The sequence below is a fragment of the Lepidochelys olivacea genome (assembly GCF_965140295.1).
Source record: "Lepidochelys olivacea isolate rLepOli2 genome assembly, chromosome: 8".
NCBI lineage: Eukaryota > Metazoa > Chordata > Testudines > Cheloniidae > Lepidochelys > Lepidochelys olivacea.
In genome coordinates, this window is record NC_140418.1 from 69,308,810 (window position 1) to 69,324,816 (window position 16,007).

The 16,007-nt window shown below is 38.0% G+C and overlaps 1 protein-coding gene across 1 annotated transcript in view; it reads left to right on the top strand.

Moving 5' to 3' along the window:
* COL11A1 (collagen type XI alpha 1 chain) overlaps window positions 1-16,007 on the top strand; it is a 232,216-nt gene that overhangs the window by 70,424 nt on the left and 145,785 nt on the right. Inside the window, exons 7-12 of the mRNA XM_084637779.1 lie at window positions 570-680; window positions 3,261-3,515; window positions 10,220-10,282; window positions 12,170-12,211; window positions 12,637-12,699; window positions 14,074-14,148. Of these exons, the coding sequence (XP_084493905.1) occupies window positions 570-680; window positions 3,261-3,515; window positions 10,220-10,282; window positions 12,170-12,211; window positions 12,637-12,699; window positions 14,074-14,148 (609 nt within the window). The remainder of the gene's footprint in view (window positions 1-569; window positions 681-3,260; window positions 3,516-10,219; window positions 10,283-12,169; window positions 12,212-12,636; window positions 12,700-14,073; window positions 14,149-16,007) is intronic.

The window sequence follows — 16,007 nt, forward strand, 5'->3', positions numbered from 1 at the left end:
TGTTGTGTGGTTTGTCATTTTGTGTCATCCGTTTGTCAAACTTATCGTATTCCTTTCACTCACTCCTTTCCTGTGTATCCATAACATTTGTTTTCACTTAGCAATGGAAGGCCTCATGACTTACAGCATTCATTTTTCCTTTGCTTCCCTTTCCCTCATTCATGCTTTATGCATTTCTTTTCCATTTTATTTATGTTTTCCATTCCATCTTTCACCACATTTTTCAGAAAAAGAAAGCCAAAGCCAAAAAGAAGAAGAGGACAGTGGCCCCCAACTCAAAGGAAAAACCCACAAAGGCCACAACAAAAAAATCTGAAAATTTTGCATCCAAGAAGAAGAAAAGTTACCAGGCAGCAGCAAAAGGCAAACTAGGGGTAAAGGTAGCAAAGAAATAATCAAGATCTTTCCCAGGCCAAGACTGGAAGATCTCTGATCATGAGACATAAATAGCCCTAACCCCACTAGATGAATACATCTGCGGCTAATACCATAACCTGATTAAATAGTGATTCCTGCTGAATATTTGCCTTTTTCTACATTTTTAATAATGTATTTTCTTTTTAACATAGGCCAATATTGTTGATGAATTTCAAGAAGAGTACAGCGTGACTGAAACTGACTATGGGATTTCAGAGAGTTCCCAGACTGCGGCTCCCAGGCAAACAACTGAAGCTAATGAGGTAATGAGGATTGGGGAAAAGTACAGGCAAAGATACTCCACAAATCAAGTTTTAATAGCTAACACATCACAATCACTCTCTGTTTTTACAAAAGGAAGAACAAGAAAGAGAAAACTTCTCTTCTCACTGTGTGCCTCTGGGTAACTTTCATTGATGGGACTTAAACAATGCACAACTAGGCTCAAAACTTACAGTATTTTCTTGGGCAAAACTCCAGTTGACTCTAGTTTGCTCAAGTAAATGCTGTAAAATCCTCTGACAACAAATGAGGCACTTAGCTACATGACCTTTTGGGCCTTATGCCTGTTACCCAGCAGGAGTAGCAAAGAATTACTCTCTTTACAGCAGGAACAGATTCCCATTCTCTCCATCCTGCTCTTTGCTTTTTACTTAACACTTATATGCTCAAAATTCTGCACCTCTGCTGTGGTGGATCAATCCCTACATAAAAAATATATGCTGGACCCCGAAAGTTCTCTTACAATTTTAATACTGAACCCAAGCAAAGAGGGAAACTAACCACTAGTTTGCTGTTGCTTAAAACTGCTTATTTTGATATTCAGCCAGTTGAAATTTTTGAAAGTAAATATTTTCCTTCATGCAAATAGCAGCATATTGAAACAAGTTAAAAGCCATCATTTCCTTTAACAAGGAACAAAGAAGAACAAACAAATCCTTTGCATGCTGTGAAGGCTATATTCATTCAGGACATTACTTGCTTGTTTTTTGTCAATACTTATATCTTTGAGCTATGTGTATGAAAAAAATCAAATGACGATAACAAACCCTGCTAAAATGAATGCTTTTAGACAGCCACAGCCAAAAGCCTGAATGTTATTTCATTATTTTAAAGTAACATTAAGTAAAGTGATGGCTTATTATGGTAAAAAAAAATTTAAAGTTTTCTTTTACATAGTCCTTTCAGAATGAACATGTAGTGCTTGAAAAGATGTTCAAATCTACTCAACTCTTTTTCTAAAGCTACAATCGTGGCTCATTCAATGTGAATGTGAAAGGAAATGCTGAAATTGCTCAGCATCTTCTTTCCAGGTTTGGAACTAGAAAACAGCTGCCCAACAGTTCAACACATTTTAATAACTTGATGAAGAACAAGAAAAAACGCAAATTGATTTCATTACTTCCATCTTGCTCATCTTAGGAATTAAATGTAAACAACAAGACTTTCTACAGTCAAAACCTGAATTCTAGGGTTTCATGATTATCTTGCAACAGTTGATGACATCAACAACATCAGACTTTGGAGGGAGCTGTAGATAAACTCCCAGCATTATTTACAATGGTTTAGCCAATAATGCAATATCATTATTGTAGCGAGAACCACTCAAAATGCTCAAATTTTTCTTCAGTGGGAGCTGCATTCAGGTAGTTTACATAAAGGCAGAATTTGACCCAGAACTCTGATCTCAGCTCTTCACACATAAGCAAAGAAGTATTTGATTTCCAAAAATGATGGACTGATTCTGATCTATACTGATGTAAATCAGAAATAACTATATTGTAGTTAGTTAATTTGATATGAAATCAGAATCTGGCCTTCTGTTTTAATTGCCATCTATTTCCATGCCATCGTGATTGGACCAATATATTGTTAATGATTTCAGATGCACTGTTTGAGGACAAATCAATTCACCTCTGTGTAATGTTCCAGGACATATGGCTGATATGTGCAATATTTTGGCCCTGATCCTTTCAAAACCTTCCTTCCAAGAGTCTTATAAAAATCCATATTCTTTTTCCAATTTGCTTTGTACATCTGAGATAAGATGCTATCTAAAAAGCTTTGGTGCTTATAAGTTGATTGCTTGGTTTTTATACTGTTTTCATAACTGAGGAAGGAAACTTTCAAAAATTTTCAACTTCATTTTCTATGAGTTTTGCAGTTGGCATCTGGATTGAGCCAAAATGTATATATAAACTGCAATGGAAAATAAATGTGAGCCCAGACTTGTGTGGGTGACAGAAATGGTGCAAAATCATTAGAAGGGGGGAAAACGTTGAAACATTTAGCTTGGCACTGTTATTTATTGACAGAAATAGTCAAGAATGCTGTACATAACCGAAGAAATGCTTGCCTTTCCTGCACATTACAAATTAGAATGATATTATTTAAACAAGTCTAAATTAGTTCACAGCTTATTGGGATACATGTGTTTAATTGTACTCCACATGATTAATAAATGTTTGACATTAAACATGTGAAACCAAGCAAGGAAACTTAGATGTATTTGGCATAGAAGTAACACTGAGTGAGCAAATGCACATAGTGTATTGCATATGCAGTAATAGATTCAATGTTTTGGAGAAAAAATGCCAATAAAGTGTATGAATGCATTACTTCTTTGTACATACTCATGTGCATAGAATGATCTTTTAATTAATTTGAAAGGCTGGTTTCCCAGTTCTTCAGAATCTAATTAAAAGACGTCATGCTGTTTTTCTACTGTTCTGTCTTCTTTTAGACAAGTCGTCACTGTCAATCTCCAAATGCATACATTGCTTTACTAACAGTAACCCACATATTCCTCCTATTCCCTGAAACTTTGCTGCATATATGAATAGCATAATCCTGTTGAAGACATATTTGCTGAAGAATACCTAACTGGAGAGGATTATGATTCAGAACATAAAAAAACTGAGGATACTGAATATGGAAGCAGAGGAGTAGACCTCAGTGAATCTGATCTTCTGGTAGATGGAGAATTAGGCGAATATGACTTTTATGAATATAAAGAATATGAAGAGAAACCAACCAATCCCACTAACGAGGAATTTGGTCCAGGTGTTCCAGCAGAGACTGATATCACGGAAACAAGTGTAAGTTGGTCACAGGCAAAATGTGGTAGTATTAGATTGATTGAAGTTAGCAATTCTTTTACAATTGTTTAGATTTTCCTGTCAGTTATTGGAGAATATAGACCTGATCGAAAGCCCTTTGAAGGCAATTGGAAGACCCCCATCACCTTCAGTGGGCTTTGGATCAAACTTTTATTTTCATTTAAATTACTGAACCTTCTTCTGTTTTCTCCTCTGGGATGTCTAAGGAAAACTCATGAAACAAATGAAATTCTTATTTGTTGTGCTAAAGCTGGAAAACAATGGAAGTCCTACTTACTGGGTATAAGTACATGAATTATAATCACTTTCATTAGTTTTATATGATGAAATAAGTGTTTTTGAGCTAATATGCTTTATTATGCTAAATATTTGTTTAAATGCATATGAGTGTCTGCTCCCCATCCGTGAAAAAATCCATGACAGCGGGAAAGCGAAGGCCAGAACCCTGTGTGGGAGAACCCTGCAGTGTTACTCGCTGATACATCCCTCAAAAGGGATAGAGCCATAGCCTTGCAGATAGGGTTGGGTTCATGGCCTGCCAACTCCATGTTTCCCGAGGATACAATAGGAAAGCAGGATGATCCTGTGGATCCTGTGAATCATGCTCAGGGTTGACCTTCTCTTCTTTGCTGCTGTACAGTGCCTCTTCTCTCCCAAACAGAACCATTTGTTTAGTATGTATTGCCTTTACCATTTCCTTCAGTGTAGCAAACTGCCCATTTCTCCCAGGAGGGTACAACATGGAAAGGGAACTAATACTCCCATTTGGATTTCTGATTGGGTAGCCCCTGCATGTGGTAGAAGGAGAGCATTTTGAGTACAGTGTTTGCTCTGCACCTGTCCTGGTATTCCGCACATAAACTCAAGCAGGAGGTTACCTAGGACATGACGGGGCATGCCATGAAGTTGCTTCTCCCCACTAACCTTCAGGACCAGGCTTTTATGTCCCATTTACTGCTCCTTTGCTCCTCTCTCAACCATGCAATGGTAGTTGTATTTGTAAATAAATCTTATTGATGCCTCTGTGATATGAATTTGGATTTATCATCCTCCTGACACAGATGGTGACACACTGAGGCAGAACCCCCTCGCAAAACTCCCCTGTTTGCCGCTCCTGGATGCTAGCTCCTCTGGTTGCTTAGGATCTGGCTTTTTAAACCCAGGTTCTCCTTGAGTTAGCCCTGCCCCCTTGTCAGGGGATTCTAATGGGATTAGGGATCAAAGAATGGCAGACTAGAGTCTCATTAGAAAACTCCCAGCCTCACCTAGCAGACTTCTAGGCTAAGCACATAGCCACCCGCCCCCCTCCCACCCCCCAGATCATGAGTAATACCATGAACTAGAAATATCTTAACTACCAGTGTAAAAGTGAATGAGAAAAATATGTCCCTTCTGTATTCTCAAAATTGAGGTATATTCTGCTGTTATAAATGATTTTTTCTTTTAACCTCCATAAACATTAATGATACCTATATATGAATCCCTTTAATGTTAATGACAGGTTTCAGAGTAGCAGCTGTGTTAGTCTCTATTCGCAAAAAGAACAGGAGTACTTGTGGCACCTTAGAGATTAACAAATTTATTGGAGCACAAGTTTTCGTGGGCTACAGCCCACTTCATCGGATGCATAGAATGGAACATATAATAAGAAGATAGATAGATACATACAGAGAACATGAAAAGGTGGAGTAAGAGGCTAATTAATTACGATGAGCTATTATCAGCAGGAGAAAAAAACTTTTATAGTGAAAATCAAGATGGCCCATTTAGACAGTTGACAAGAAGGTATGAGAATAGTTAACATGGGAAAATAGATTCAATATGTGTACTGACCCAGCCACTCCCAGTCTCTATTCAAACCCAAGTTAATGGTATCTAGTTTGCATATTAATTCAAGCTCAGCAATTTCTCGTTGCAGTCTGTTTTTGAAGCTTTTTGTTGCAAAATTGCCACCCTTAAGTCTTTTACTGAATAGTCAGAGGGTTGAAGTGTTCTCCTACCGGTTTTTGAATGTTATGATTGCTGATGTCAGATTTGTGTCCATTTATTCTTTTGCGTAGAGACTGTATGGTTTGGCCAATGTACATGGCAGAGGGGCATTGCTGGCACATGATGGCATATATCACATTGGTAGATGTGCAGGTGAACAAGCCCCTGATGGTGTGGCTAATTTGATTAGGTCCTATGATGGCGTCACTTGAATAAACATGTGGACAGAGTTGGCATCAGGCTTTGTTGCAAGGCTAGGTTCCTGGGTTAGTGTTTTTGTTGTGTGGTGTGTGGATGCTGGAGAGTATTTGCTTCAGGTTGGAGGGCTGTCTGTAAGCAAGGACTGGTCTGTCTCCCAAGATCTGTGAGAGTGAGGGATCATTTTTCAGGGTAGGCTGTAGATCTTTGATGATGCACTGGAGAGGTTTTAGTTGGGGGTGAAGGTGATAGCTAGTGGTGTTCTGTTATTTTCTTTGTTGGGCCTGTCCTGTTGTAGGTGACTTCTGGGTACTCTTCTGGATCTGTCAATCTGTTTTTTCACTTCAGCAAGTGGGTACTGTAGTTTTAAGAATGCTTGATAGAGATCCTGTAGGTGTTTTTCTCTGTCTGAGGGATTGGAGCAAATGGGGTTGTATCTTAGAGCTTGGCTGTAGACAATGGATTGTATGGTGTGTCCTAGATGGAAGCTGGAAGCATGTAGATAAGTGTAGCGGTCAGTAGGTTTCCGATATAGAATGGTGTTTATGTGGCCATCACTTATCAGCACAGTAGTGTCCAGGAAATGGACCGCTTGTGTGGATTGGTCTAGGCTGAGGTTGATGGTGGGATGGAAATTGTTGAAATCATGGTGGAATTCCTCAAGGGCTTCTTTTCCATGGGTCCAGATGATAGAGCTATTTTCACTGATACCATACGGTAAATGATACATTATTCTGCAGACTTATGGAGAGTAGGATTCATGTAAGAGCTTCTCTTCTTGTTTGCTGGGCAAGATAAGTGGCTTTGGATCATGGATAAAGAATGTGAAGTCTCCTGTCTAATTGGTGTTACTAATGTGTGGCCAAACAGATGTATATGTTTGTTTCCCTGCCCTACTGGAAGGGGAAAGAGTGGTAAAAAGAAAAACATATAGAGAAACATAGCACTTAATTTTCAATGTCACACAGTATTGAGTGATTCCTTCTCTGAAACTTCAAACCCCTAATTTTTACTATCATATTTATTGCTAGATTTTGTTGCTCTGCTGTGCCATATCTTATTTTAAAACATATTGGTCCAGAGCCTGAGTAAAATTCAAAGAAAATATCCATTCAACAGAAAATATATATAAAAAATCTTGGAGCCTGATTCTGTAACCTTTCTTTATAATGAATAGCACTTATTCATGTAGGTAATCTCATAAACCTCAGGGGGCATAATCATATGAGTAAGTGCTCTGACCATGAGTAAGGTTCGCAGAATCAGGGCATTAAAATTTGCCAAACTATTTGCATATATTTTTCTAAAATCAAAATTTTCTTAGCAGAACTAAAGTGTTATTTGATCACAAAGGATGTGTGTACAATCATTGATAGTTGTGTTTGATTTTTTTATTTTTCTCTCTATATATAAATATAGTTTGTGGAAACATTTTCTCATTATTTTTCATATATTGGGGAGCTATTTGAGGACCAGAATAATATTGGTATCTTAAAGGCATTTATCAGAATGTGAATTTTTACATCTACATAAATGGCTTTTTGGGCCATTAAAACAGCCCAGGAAAACCACAAATATAAAATACAGCACCCCCACCCCCCAACAAAGAAAGAAACAAACAAAAACACACCACATGTTTGAACCAAACATAACAACATATGGTGTGTTTCATTAACAACTCAGCATGTGCCAGTCTGCAGTTCCATGATATTTCCTGTTCACATATGAGAAGATACTACAAGTACTGGTGGTATCTGGAGTGATGGATGGTGATGTTTTTCTTGGTACTCAAAATAGAAGTACATGACACTCAAGATATAGGCACAGACATTTTGAAGCTGATGGACCATGTCCTGACATCTTTCTGCATCAAAGGCAGTTTTGTGCAAAAATCAGTGGCAGGAGATTATATGGTATGTGATACTTCCATGCAATGTTCTGTGAGAGAACAATGGCTGAGACAATGTACTTTTTCATTCATTGAAAACAAATGTATTATGTGGGAGAATATTGCTTAATTAAAGAAATATTGCTTAATATTTCATTAAGTTTCCATTTAAAGGCCGAAGGTAACGAATACAGTATAAGGGGTTAGCTACCCCAATTGCTAAAACCTGGCCAGGTTAAATGCATCAAGTGGCTATATAGTATCTTAATCTAAAAAGCATCTGCATTTGGTTATTTTCTAGTCCCTTTTAGCTTTCAGTAAATTTGAATAAGAAATAAACTTATAAAAGATGCAGTTGTTAAAATCCCAAATATAAATATTTAATGAAAATCAAAACCCATCTCACAACATCTCAATATCCAACATTAACTGTGGGTGAGATTTTCAAAGATACAATGAACATTTAGTGATCCAGCTGTCATAGGCAGTAAATGGAAGGCAAGTTCCTTACTGAACTTTGAAAATCTCTCCCTTTCCTACCAAGTCATATTGTCGTTATCAGAGTTTTGGTATCTTTCTAATGACTCGTAGCTTTAAGCTAACGGGATACGTTTCCAAAGAACCGAGACTCAGCATCCATTTTTTTGCAGGTGCTCTTGGCATATGCAAGAATGGCAGATGCAAAGCTGAGTACTTTTCTTTCTATCTGATTTGTACCCACAATGAGTTTGTTAGAGGCACCAGTACTCAGATCTGTGCCTGCATTTCTGATCACAAAACACAACTGCAAACTACTCAACTCTTTGAAAATTGGTCCCCAAATATTTCAGTTGAAGTGAAATTATCCACAAAGTGATACAGGGATGGACCAGTGTTGTAGTGTCATGGAAACGCATCACAGAGATATACATTAGTGACCGGCGCTCCCATGTTGTGGGGACAGCAATCAGTTGCTATGAGAAAGGACTGCAAGACTTCACTGTACAGAGAAACTTTTGGCTAATTCAGTACAGTATTGACAGATCTAGAGAGAGCCATGTCCAGCACTTGGTAGCTAGAATGATCGTAAGCAAAAGACAGAAAAAACTCGAGGGAGCTGGAGCATAATGGAGAAGTTCAATCTGTAAGGTGTTGAAAAAGGTTCAAAGGGCCTAGCTTGCAGAAATAAATTAAAAAAGTAGACTACATTTTAGCATCAAATTTTAACATAATGGATAATACGTTTATCATATGTAGTTTATGTCACAAGTTAAATTAATTTATTATTTTTAATGTATGTCCAAATTCTGCTCTCAGTTACATCAGTGTAAATCTGGAGTCACTCTGCTGAAATCAATGGAGTCATTTCAAATTTACCCCATTTGAGAGCCATAGTCTGCAAAGAACTGTTACTTGAGCACATCATATATGAATTGATTCCCTTGGATGTCTGTGCCTATCAAAAGAAGCAACAAGGATGAAGAAAAGAATGAAACCTCTACAGTGCAGAAATCTATTCTTCTAACTTGAAAATGTTTCAAGTTAATAACAGATCATTTGTGGGGCGGGGGAGCAGTGGCAAAGGGGAGAATTATAAAATTCCATGAATGGTACAAAACTTAGTGCTCTCTGTCCCTGGTTTACAGCTTGTGCTGTTCCTAACTGCATTCTGGCATTAGGTGGGAGAACAGGTAACTCATCTTTTCTCATCTCTTCCCTGCATCTCTTAGTTCCACTACTCATAGAGCCACAAGGCAGTAACTGCAGCCCTAGGGCTAGATTCATTCCTGCTTTTTCCACTGCCTCAGTATGATGCAAAGAGAGCAGTAGGGATGCATGTGGGGATGCTTAGAGGGACAAGAGGCTATTTCAGAAAAGCTCCTTGCCTTCACATACACCCCTAGCACCTCTGCATCTGCAAACCTTGGAGCATGAACATTTTTCCTCCTCCTCCTGGCACAGTGGGTCAACCATCCCCAAAGTCAGGTTTTCTCAAACTGGGGGTGGTGACCCCTCAGGGGCCATAAGGTTGTTACATTGGGGTCGCAAGCTGTCAGCCTCCACCCCAAACCCCATTTTGCCTCCAGCATTTATAATTGTGTTAAATAGATTTAAAGGTGTTTTTAATTTATAAGGGGGGCCGCACTCAGAGACTTGCTGTGTGAAAGGGGTCACCAGTACAAAAGTTTGAGAACCACTGCCCAAAGTCATTTGATGTAGTGTACAGCCACTCTACAAGACCTTCTGAAGCTCCCATTCTCTGTAGGATCACATCATCTGTAGTGTGATATGCCAAAAATAAGCTTATTACAAATAATATCCTCCCCCCACCACACACACAGGATCTAATCCTACAGTCCTAATGCAAACCAAAGTCCCACTGAAAAAGTCATTGGGAATTTTGCTGCTATAGATGCTACAGGATTAGTTAGATAATTAAAGTTATTCCACTGATTTCCTGTTTTTTAGTATTTAATATTTTTGTTTGATAAGATTTGTGTTTGTGATACATTTTTCATGGCACAAATCCACTCCAACTTTAGTTTTAAACAACAGAGCATCTGTGCTTTTCAGCGTGCACAGGATTCTTAGGCCTAATGTATATTTTCATTTTTTTTCCATTTGGCAGGTGACTGGGCATGGTGCTTATGGAGAAAAAGGACAGAAGGGAGAACCAGCGGTGGTCGAACCTGTAAGTATGTGGGTGGAGATTTTCTTTTATTAAGTGCCATGGAATTTTCATGGGTAATTATTTCAGTGCCAAGCTATGTCACCTACATATAGGAAGTCAGGATATTATATGTGATCTCCTCCAGTGCGATCACCAGTATTATTCTGTGGACTAGCAACACAAATGATAAAGAAGAGCCCCACAGACACACCTCCTTCTGCCATATACTGGGCCTACTACGCTGTCCCTAAGACAGACCGAACCTTCTTGTGGACAAGAGATTAATAGCCTCCGAAGAATTGATCCTGGTTAGTTTTCACCTTACTGTCCCACACATCATGAGACCAGCCAACAAAATCCCTATATTTGTTTAATTAAATACTTGCATTTGATGTTGTAACATGAATACATAAAAACAGTACCACAGGGTCAAGTAGCACCATCATGAAGCAACATACTGATGCTCTGCTTATTGATCCTGCATTCAAATTTGTGAACCTTAGCAATGGTAAGGGAACTGCCTAAAGAATGCCTCTCAGCTGTGAATAGCAATGGAGGCAGTGAAGCAGCTTCTACACTAAGACACAGTTATGTTGTAGCATTGTAGTTAGGATGAATATAATAAACCTGCTTTTTTTAAAAAAAACTGCAATATCTCATCTTAACTTTATAGAGTGGCTAGCAGAAGCTGAGTGCTACTGTCATTTAATGCTCTGGAAGTCTGAGTGGCTTTCCAAACGTATTTGACTGGAGTGGAAATAAATGTGGTAATTTTTAATTAGGTTTTAATGGCAGTTGGTATGACAAAACTATCACAGAGCTTTGTGTTTCTAGAAGTCACTGATCACAAAAGGTAAAAGACGGCAACAGAGAATGAGTTGCGAGTCAGGAATGAAACACAGTAACGGCGACGTATGGAAAAGCTCAGACTGCATTAGCCCAGAAAATATCTGGTTCTTAAAAACTACTGTCATTCCCCACTGCTATACTTAAATTTTCTAGCAGTACTTTTTAAAAACCAGTTGTGAGTCAGGCTGTATACACAAAAAGAAAAGGAGGACTTGTGGCACCTTAGAGACTAACCAATTTATTTGAGCATAAGCTTTCGTGAGCTACAGCTCACTTCATCGGATGCGGCTGTATACAGCATACCGTGCTAAAAAATCTCCCCCATCAATGTGTAAAAAGGAAGTTTCTGAAGCAAACCGAATATTTTTAAAGCTTCTACTGCAGGAATAGAGGCTTCATCAATATTCCATTTTGAATTGCCTCTTGGAGCAAAATCCTCAGAGCAGCTGTTTGATGCCAAAAGCATGGTTTCAGGAGAAGGTTCTGGATGATATCGTAACTGTGTGTGTGTGTGTGTGTAGGCATGTGTATGAAGCAAGTAATTCAAGATCTTCAAGACCTGTAAGTCTTCCCCACTTTTAAAGTTGGAGAACTATAAGGTACAGTTCAGCGCCTTCCTAATTGTACTAAATGACCTTGGAAGCCATCAGCAAAACTGTACTTGCATAAAATGGAACAAAACCAGGATAACGTTAAATCAGCATAGATGAGTTACCATTGTACCAATCCTGCTCGTGTTTTTTTCTAGAAAATTCGTAGCACAGAAAGTGTGACATTGCCCAGGGTAATTTAGGAAACTTATGTGCAATTATTTTATATGCTACAATGGATCCATTGAAAAGTACAAATTATAGTCCCTGAGAGAAAATGTTAACCTCAGTAGTTATGGAGAGAAGATTTGTTGTGCTTTGATGAGAACAAACAGATGGGTATGGAAGTGAAAACATAAGGATTATAATATCATAAGACTCCTTGCTAATTTTATTGCAATTGGAATTTATTCTTTTCTTTTTATACTTTCTCCAAAAGATAATGAGACTGGTGTCATTTTTTCTGTAGGGGATGCTTGTTGAAGGACCAGCAGGACCAGCAGGACCTCCAGTAAGTGGATATTTTTTCATTTTGGTTGGTTTTCATAGTTTAATTATAGTTTCATTTTAGTGCATTCAATGTGCCCATTGTCCTTTGGTACTTACGAATTGACATATGTAAAAATAGAGACATCATTTCTCATATGTAGAATGTACTCAACACAGTAGAATAGGGCAAGATTTATAGAAGATCTCAGCTCAAGTGTTTTCACTGGGAACACACTGGGGTGCTGAGAACCTTTTTGAAAATCTGGCCCAATTGTGGGTGCCCAGAATTTTGAAAAACTGACTATACATTAATATAGAAAAAGATCTGCCTTATCATTTGGAGATAATCATTTAGGGGTCTTGAACATAATTTTTTGTAGACAACAGTTGAACACACTGATACAATCAGTCATTCAGCATAAACATTTATGGTCTGTTTTTTCATAGGGTCTTACAGGTCCCCCAGGTTTACAGGGTTCCACTGGTCCTCCTGGTGACCCTGGTGAGAGGGTAAGTCAAAATATGGATTATGCAGTTTATTAATGGCATATCTTGCTCTAATCATTATAAGAGTTAAATGGGACAAATGCTGAGCTAGAGTATACTGAGGTAGCTGAAGTGTAGTTCATGGAGCTGCACCAGTTTACACCAGCTGAGGATCAGGCCAATATTTCTTTTTAAGGAGCAATACATAGTGAAAACCCAGGAGAAAGAAGCAATGTCCCTGTGATGCATTTCTAAGATTACAGTGTCTATCTAAACCTAATCTCACTGTTTTATGTTGGTGTGAATGATTTTAAAATGTAATTAAATAATGATAAAAATCCAGTTACAAATCTCTGATATAAATTTAAATGATATTTAAACAAAATGTTTGAACAATAAACCACTCAAATGAAGAGATAAATAAAGGTGATGATATACAGGAACAAAATCCTCACTGAAATGATGGACTTACTGGATACTGTCTGTCTGAACTATGCTGGACATATTGTGATCTTTGATGGTGCAAGGACAAATGAGCTTATATGCTAGCATTACATGATATGGTTTTTAAAAGAACAGGTGTGGTCATGCCTAAAATGATAGTCTAAGAAAACCCAGGTTAAAGTCATGTATTTAATGCAGCCATTCTTTAAGTCTTCAGTGTTTTCGCAGGCTTTTTGTATAATTTTAAAACAGCCTAAATGCGTTCAGTTCAGGGAAATTTTCTATTGCAATAGACATGATATAAATGTCACTCAGCTTTACCAGTGACAGTTTACTGAAAAGTCTAGCATGTTCCTGAAATATTTGTTTCTGGGAGGCACTGAGAATACAGCAACTGTGCACTGTATAATTTGACATTTTTGTTAGAATTCTAAATCATACCACACACTCTACATGTAGAAAATGGACTGGCATAAGCATTTTTTCTTCAACCCTTATTCTTATAGATTTAATAATTCCGTATATCCTTATGGATTTAAACTAAGAAAGTAACTCCGAAACTTAACATTATTATAATGAAACTGCTTGGGGTGGTATTCCTTTCGCTTGTAAAGTTGTAAGTGATCAGTAAAATTCTACATGAAACAGCTCTCACAACAGACCCATCAAGCTCATCCTTCTGCACTGGGATCTACCCTTGTGAAGTCCTAACAATGTCACTAGAATTCCACACAAATGCAGGATATTTGTACTAGCAGATCCTAGCGCTGCATCAGAGCCTCCTTTTTTCGCATTACAAAGTGACTCATTTAGAAATTTAGCTTATGCCACTTAGGATAGTTTTTTAAAACACATATGAAATGTATTCACAACCTACAAGAATGAATATATGTGGCCCTGTAACTAGCAAGATCTGTCTAATTAATCTCCACTTCCTTTTGGTTGGTTTCGCAGGGCCCATCAGGGCGTCCTGGCCTTCCAGGTGCGGATGGTTTACCTGGTCCCCCAGGTACCATGTTAATGTTGCCGGTAAGTCCTGTTAGGGTTACAGAGTGGTCAAGCTTGTATTAAGTAATGCTTTTGCTTCCAAAGAAGGGGAATGAATTAAAAAGACAAAATAAATCTCCTGTCCTATAGCAGGTTCTGTCTTTGGAAACATAGCATGACAAACATAGGTGCTGCAGCACCCCCTGACTTGAAGTGGTTTCCATTATATACAGGAGTACTTGTGGCACCTTAGAGACTAACCAATTTATTAGAGCATAAGCTTCCGTGAGCTACAGCTCACTTCCTCAGATGCATATCGTGGAAACTGCAGCAGGCTTTATATATACACAGAGAATATGAAACAATACCTACTCCCACCCCACTGTCCTGCTGGTAATAGCTTATCTAAAGTGATCATCAGGTGGGCCATTTCCAGCACAAATCCAGGTTTTCTCACCCTCCACCCCCCCACACAAATTCACTCTCCTGCTGGTGATAGCCCATCCAAAGTGACAACTCTTTACACAATGTGCATGACAATCAAGTTGGGCTATTTCCTGCACAAATCCAGGTTTTCTCACATCCCCCCCACCCCCATACACACACAAACTCACTCTCCTGCTGGTAATAGCTCATCCAAACTGACCACTCTTCAAGTTTATATACATATATATATATATATATATATATATAAATATATATATATATATATACAGGGTTTACAGTTTGGTTCAATGGCACTCAGCACCCCAGCTATACAAATTGTTCCAGCCCCCTTGTCCTGGTCTAATGGACTAAGCAGAGGACAAAGAACAAGGTAGTCTTGCATTCTAATCTTTGCAGTAACAGTGACTATCTCAAGGATTTAATCAAATCACTTAATGATTCAGTGTTAGCTTCTCCATCTGTAACATGGGAAAATGGCCCCCCTGTGAGGTGTGTAGGTATCCATCATCTTACATAGTGCTAGAATTCACCAGAATGCACACAGACCTCCTAATGGGCCCCAGGTGCTCCTGGCTAATTTGGGCAGCTCCAACTTGATTATTATTAATTAATTCTGATTGTTATTATTGTAAATGTTGACGATTCTACATGAACACCAACACAAAGAGGGGGCTCTGCTTATGCTGCAGGAAGCTGGGGTGTTGGAGGCAGAATCTTGATGATCCTTTTTCCTTTGCATATAAAAATAATAATAATGATGTGATTGCAGTGGAGAGACATCATTTATACTTGGAGAAATGCAGCAGTAAAAATTGTTTCATGACCAGGCTAAAAATGCTAAAATTGGCTGTTAAGAAGGTAATTTAACGGAATTTGGAGAAAGTCAGAAGTTGACAGAAGATGGGATTGATCTGGTCCCATGGTTTGGCACCAAAAGTAATCTGATCCCCACATTCAGGACACACTAAATTTGGAGAACTGAGAATAGTGAAATAAACTATTTTCCAGTAAAGATTTATATCTATTATAATTAGTATATTTATTAGTATGTATTTAGTATATAATTACTATAATTAGACTGATTAGACTGCTTTACATATTCTCTGTTATGTGATATACAATATCAATTGTATCTATCTATATAAGAATATTTGAATTCTTATTGGGAAGCCCTGTGTACATACATTCAAGTTGAGACCTTAGGAAAGGGCACAAACTATTCTACATCAGATAGCAAACTGTTTTCATATCAAAGCTTGACATCAATTGAATTGCATTTCTCCTACTACTAACTAAAGTTGTATTGGCTTTTGCTACATGGTGCTAATTGATTTTGGTGGCATTTAATTGTTAGTACAGTTTGGCATAAAAAAGGAATCCATTCTGGTTTCCTATGTGACATTTTAGTGGCCCACTGTATAAAAGAAAATAAAAGGATTCCAGTGAAAGCAACA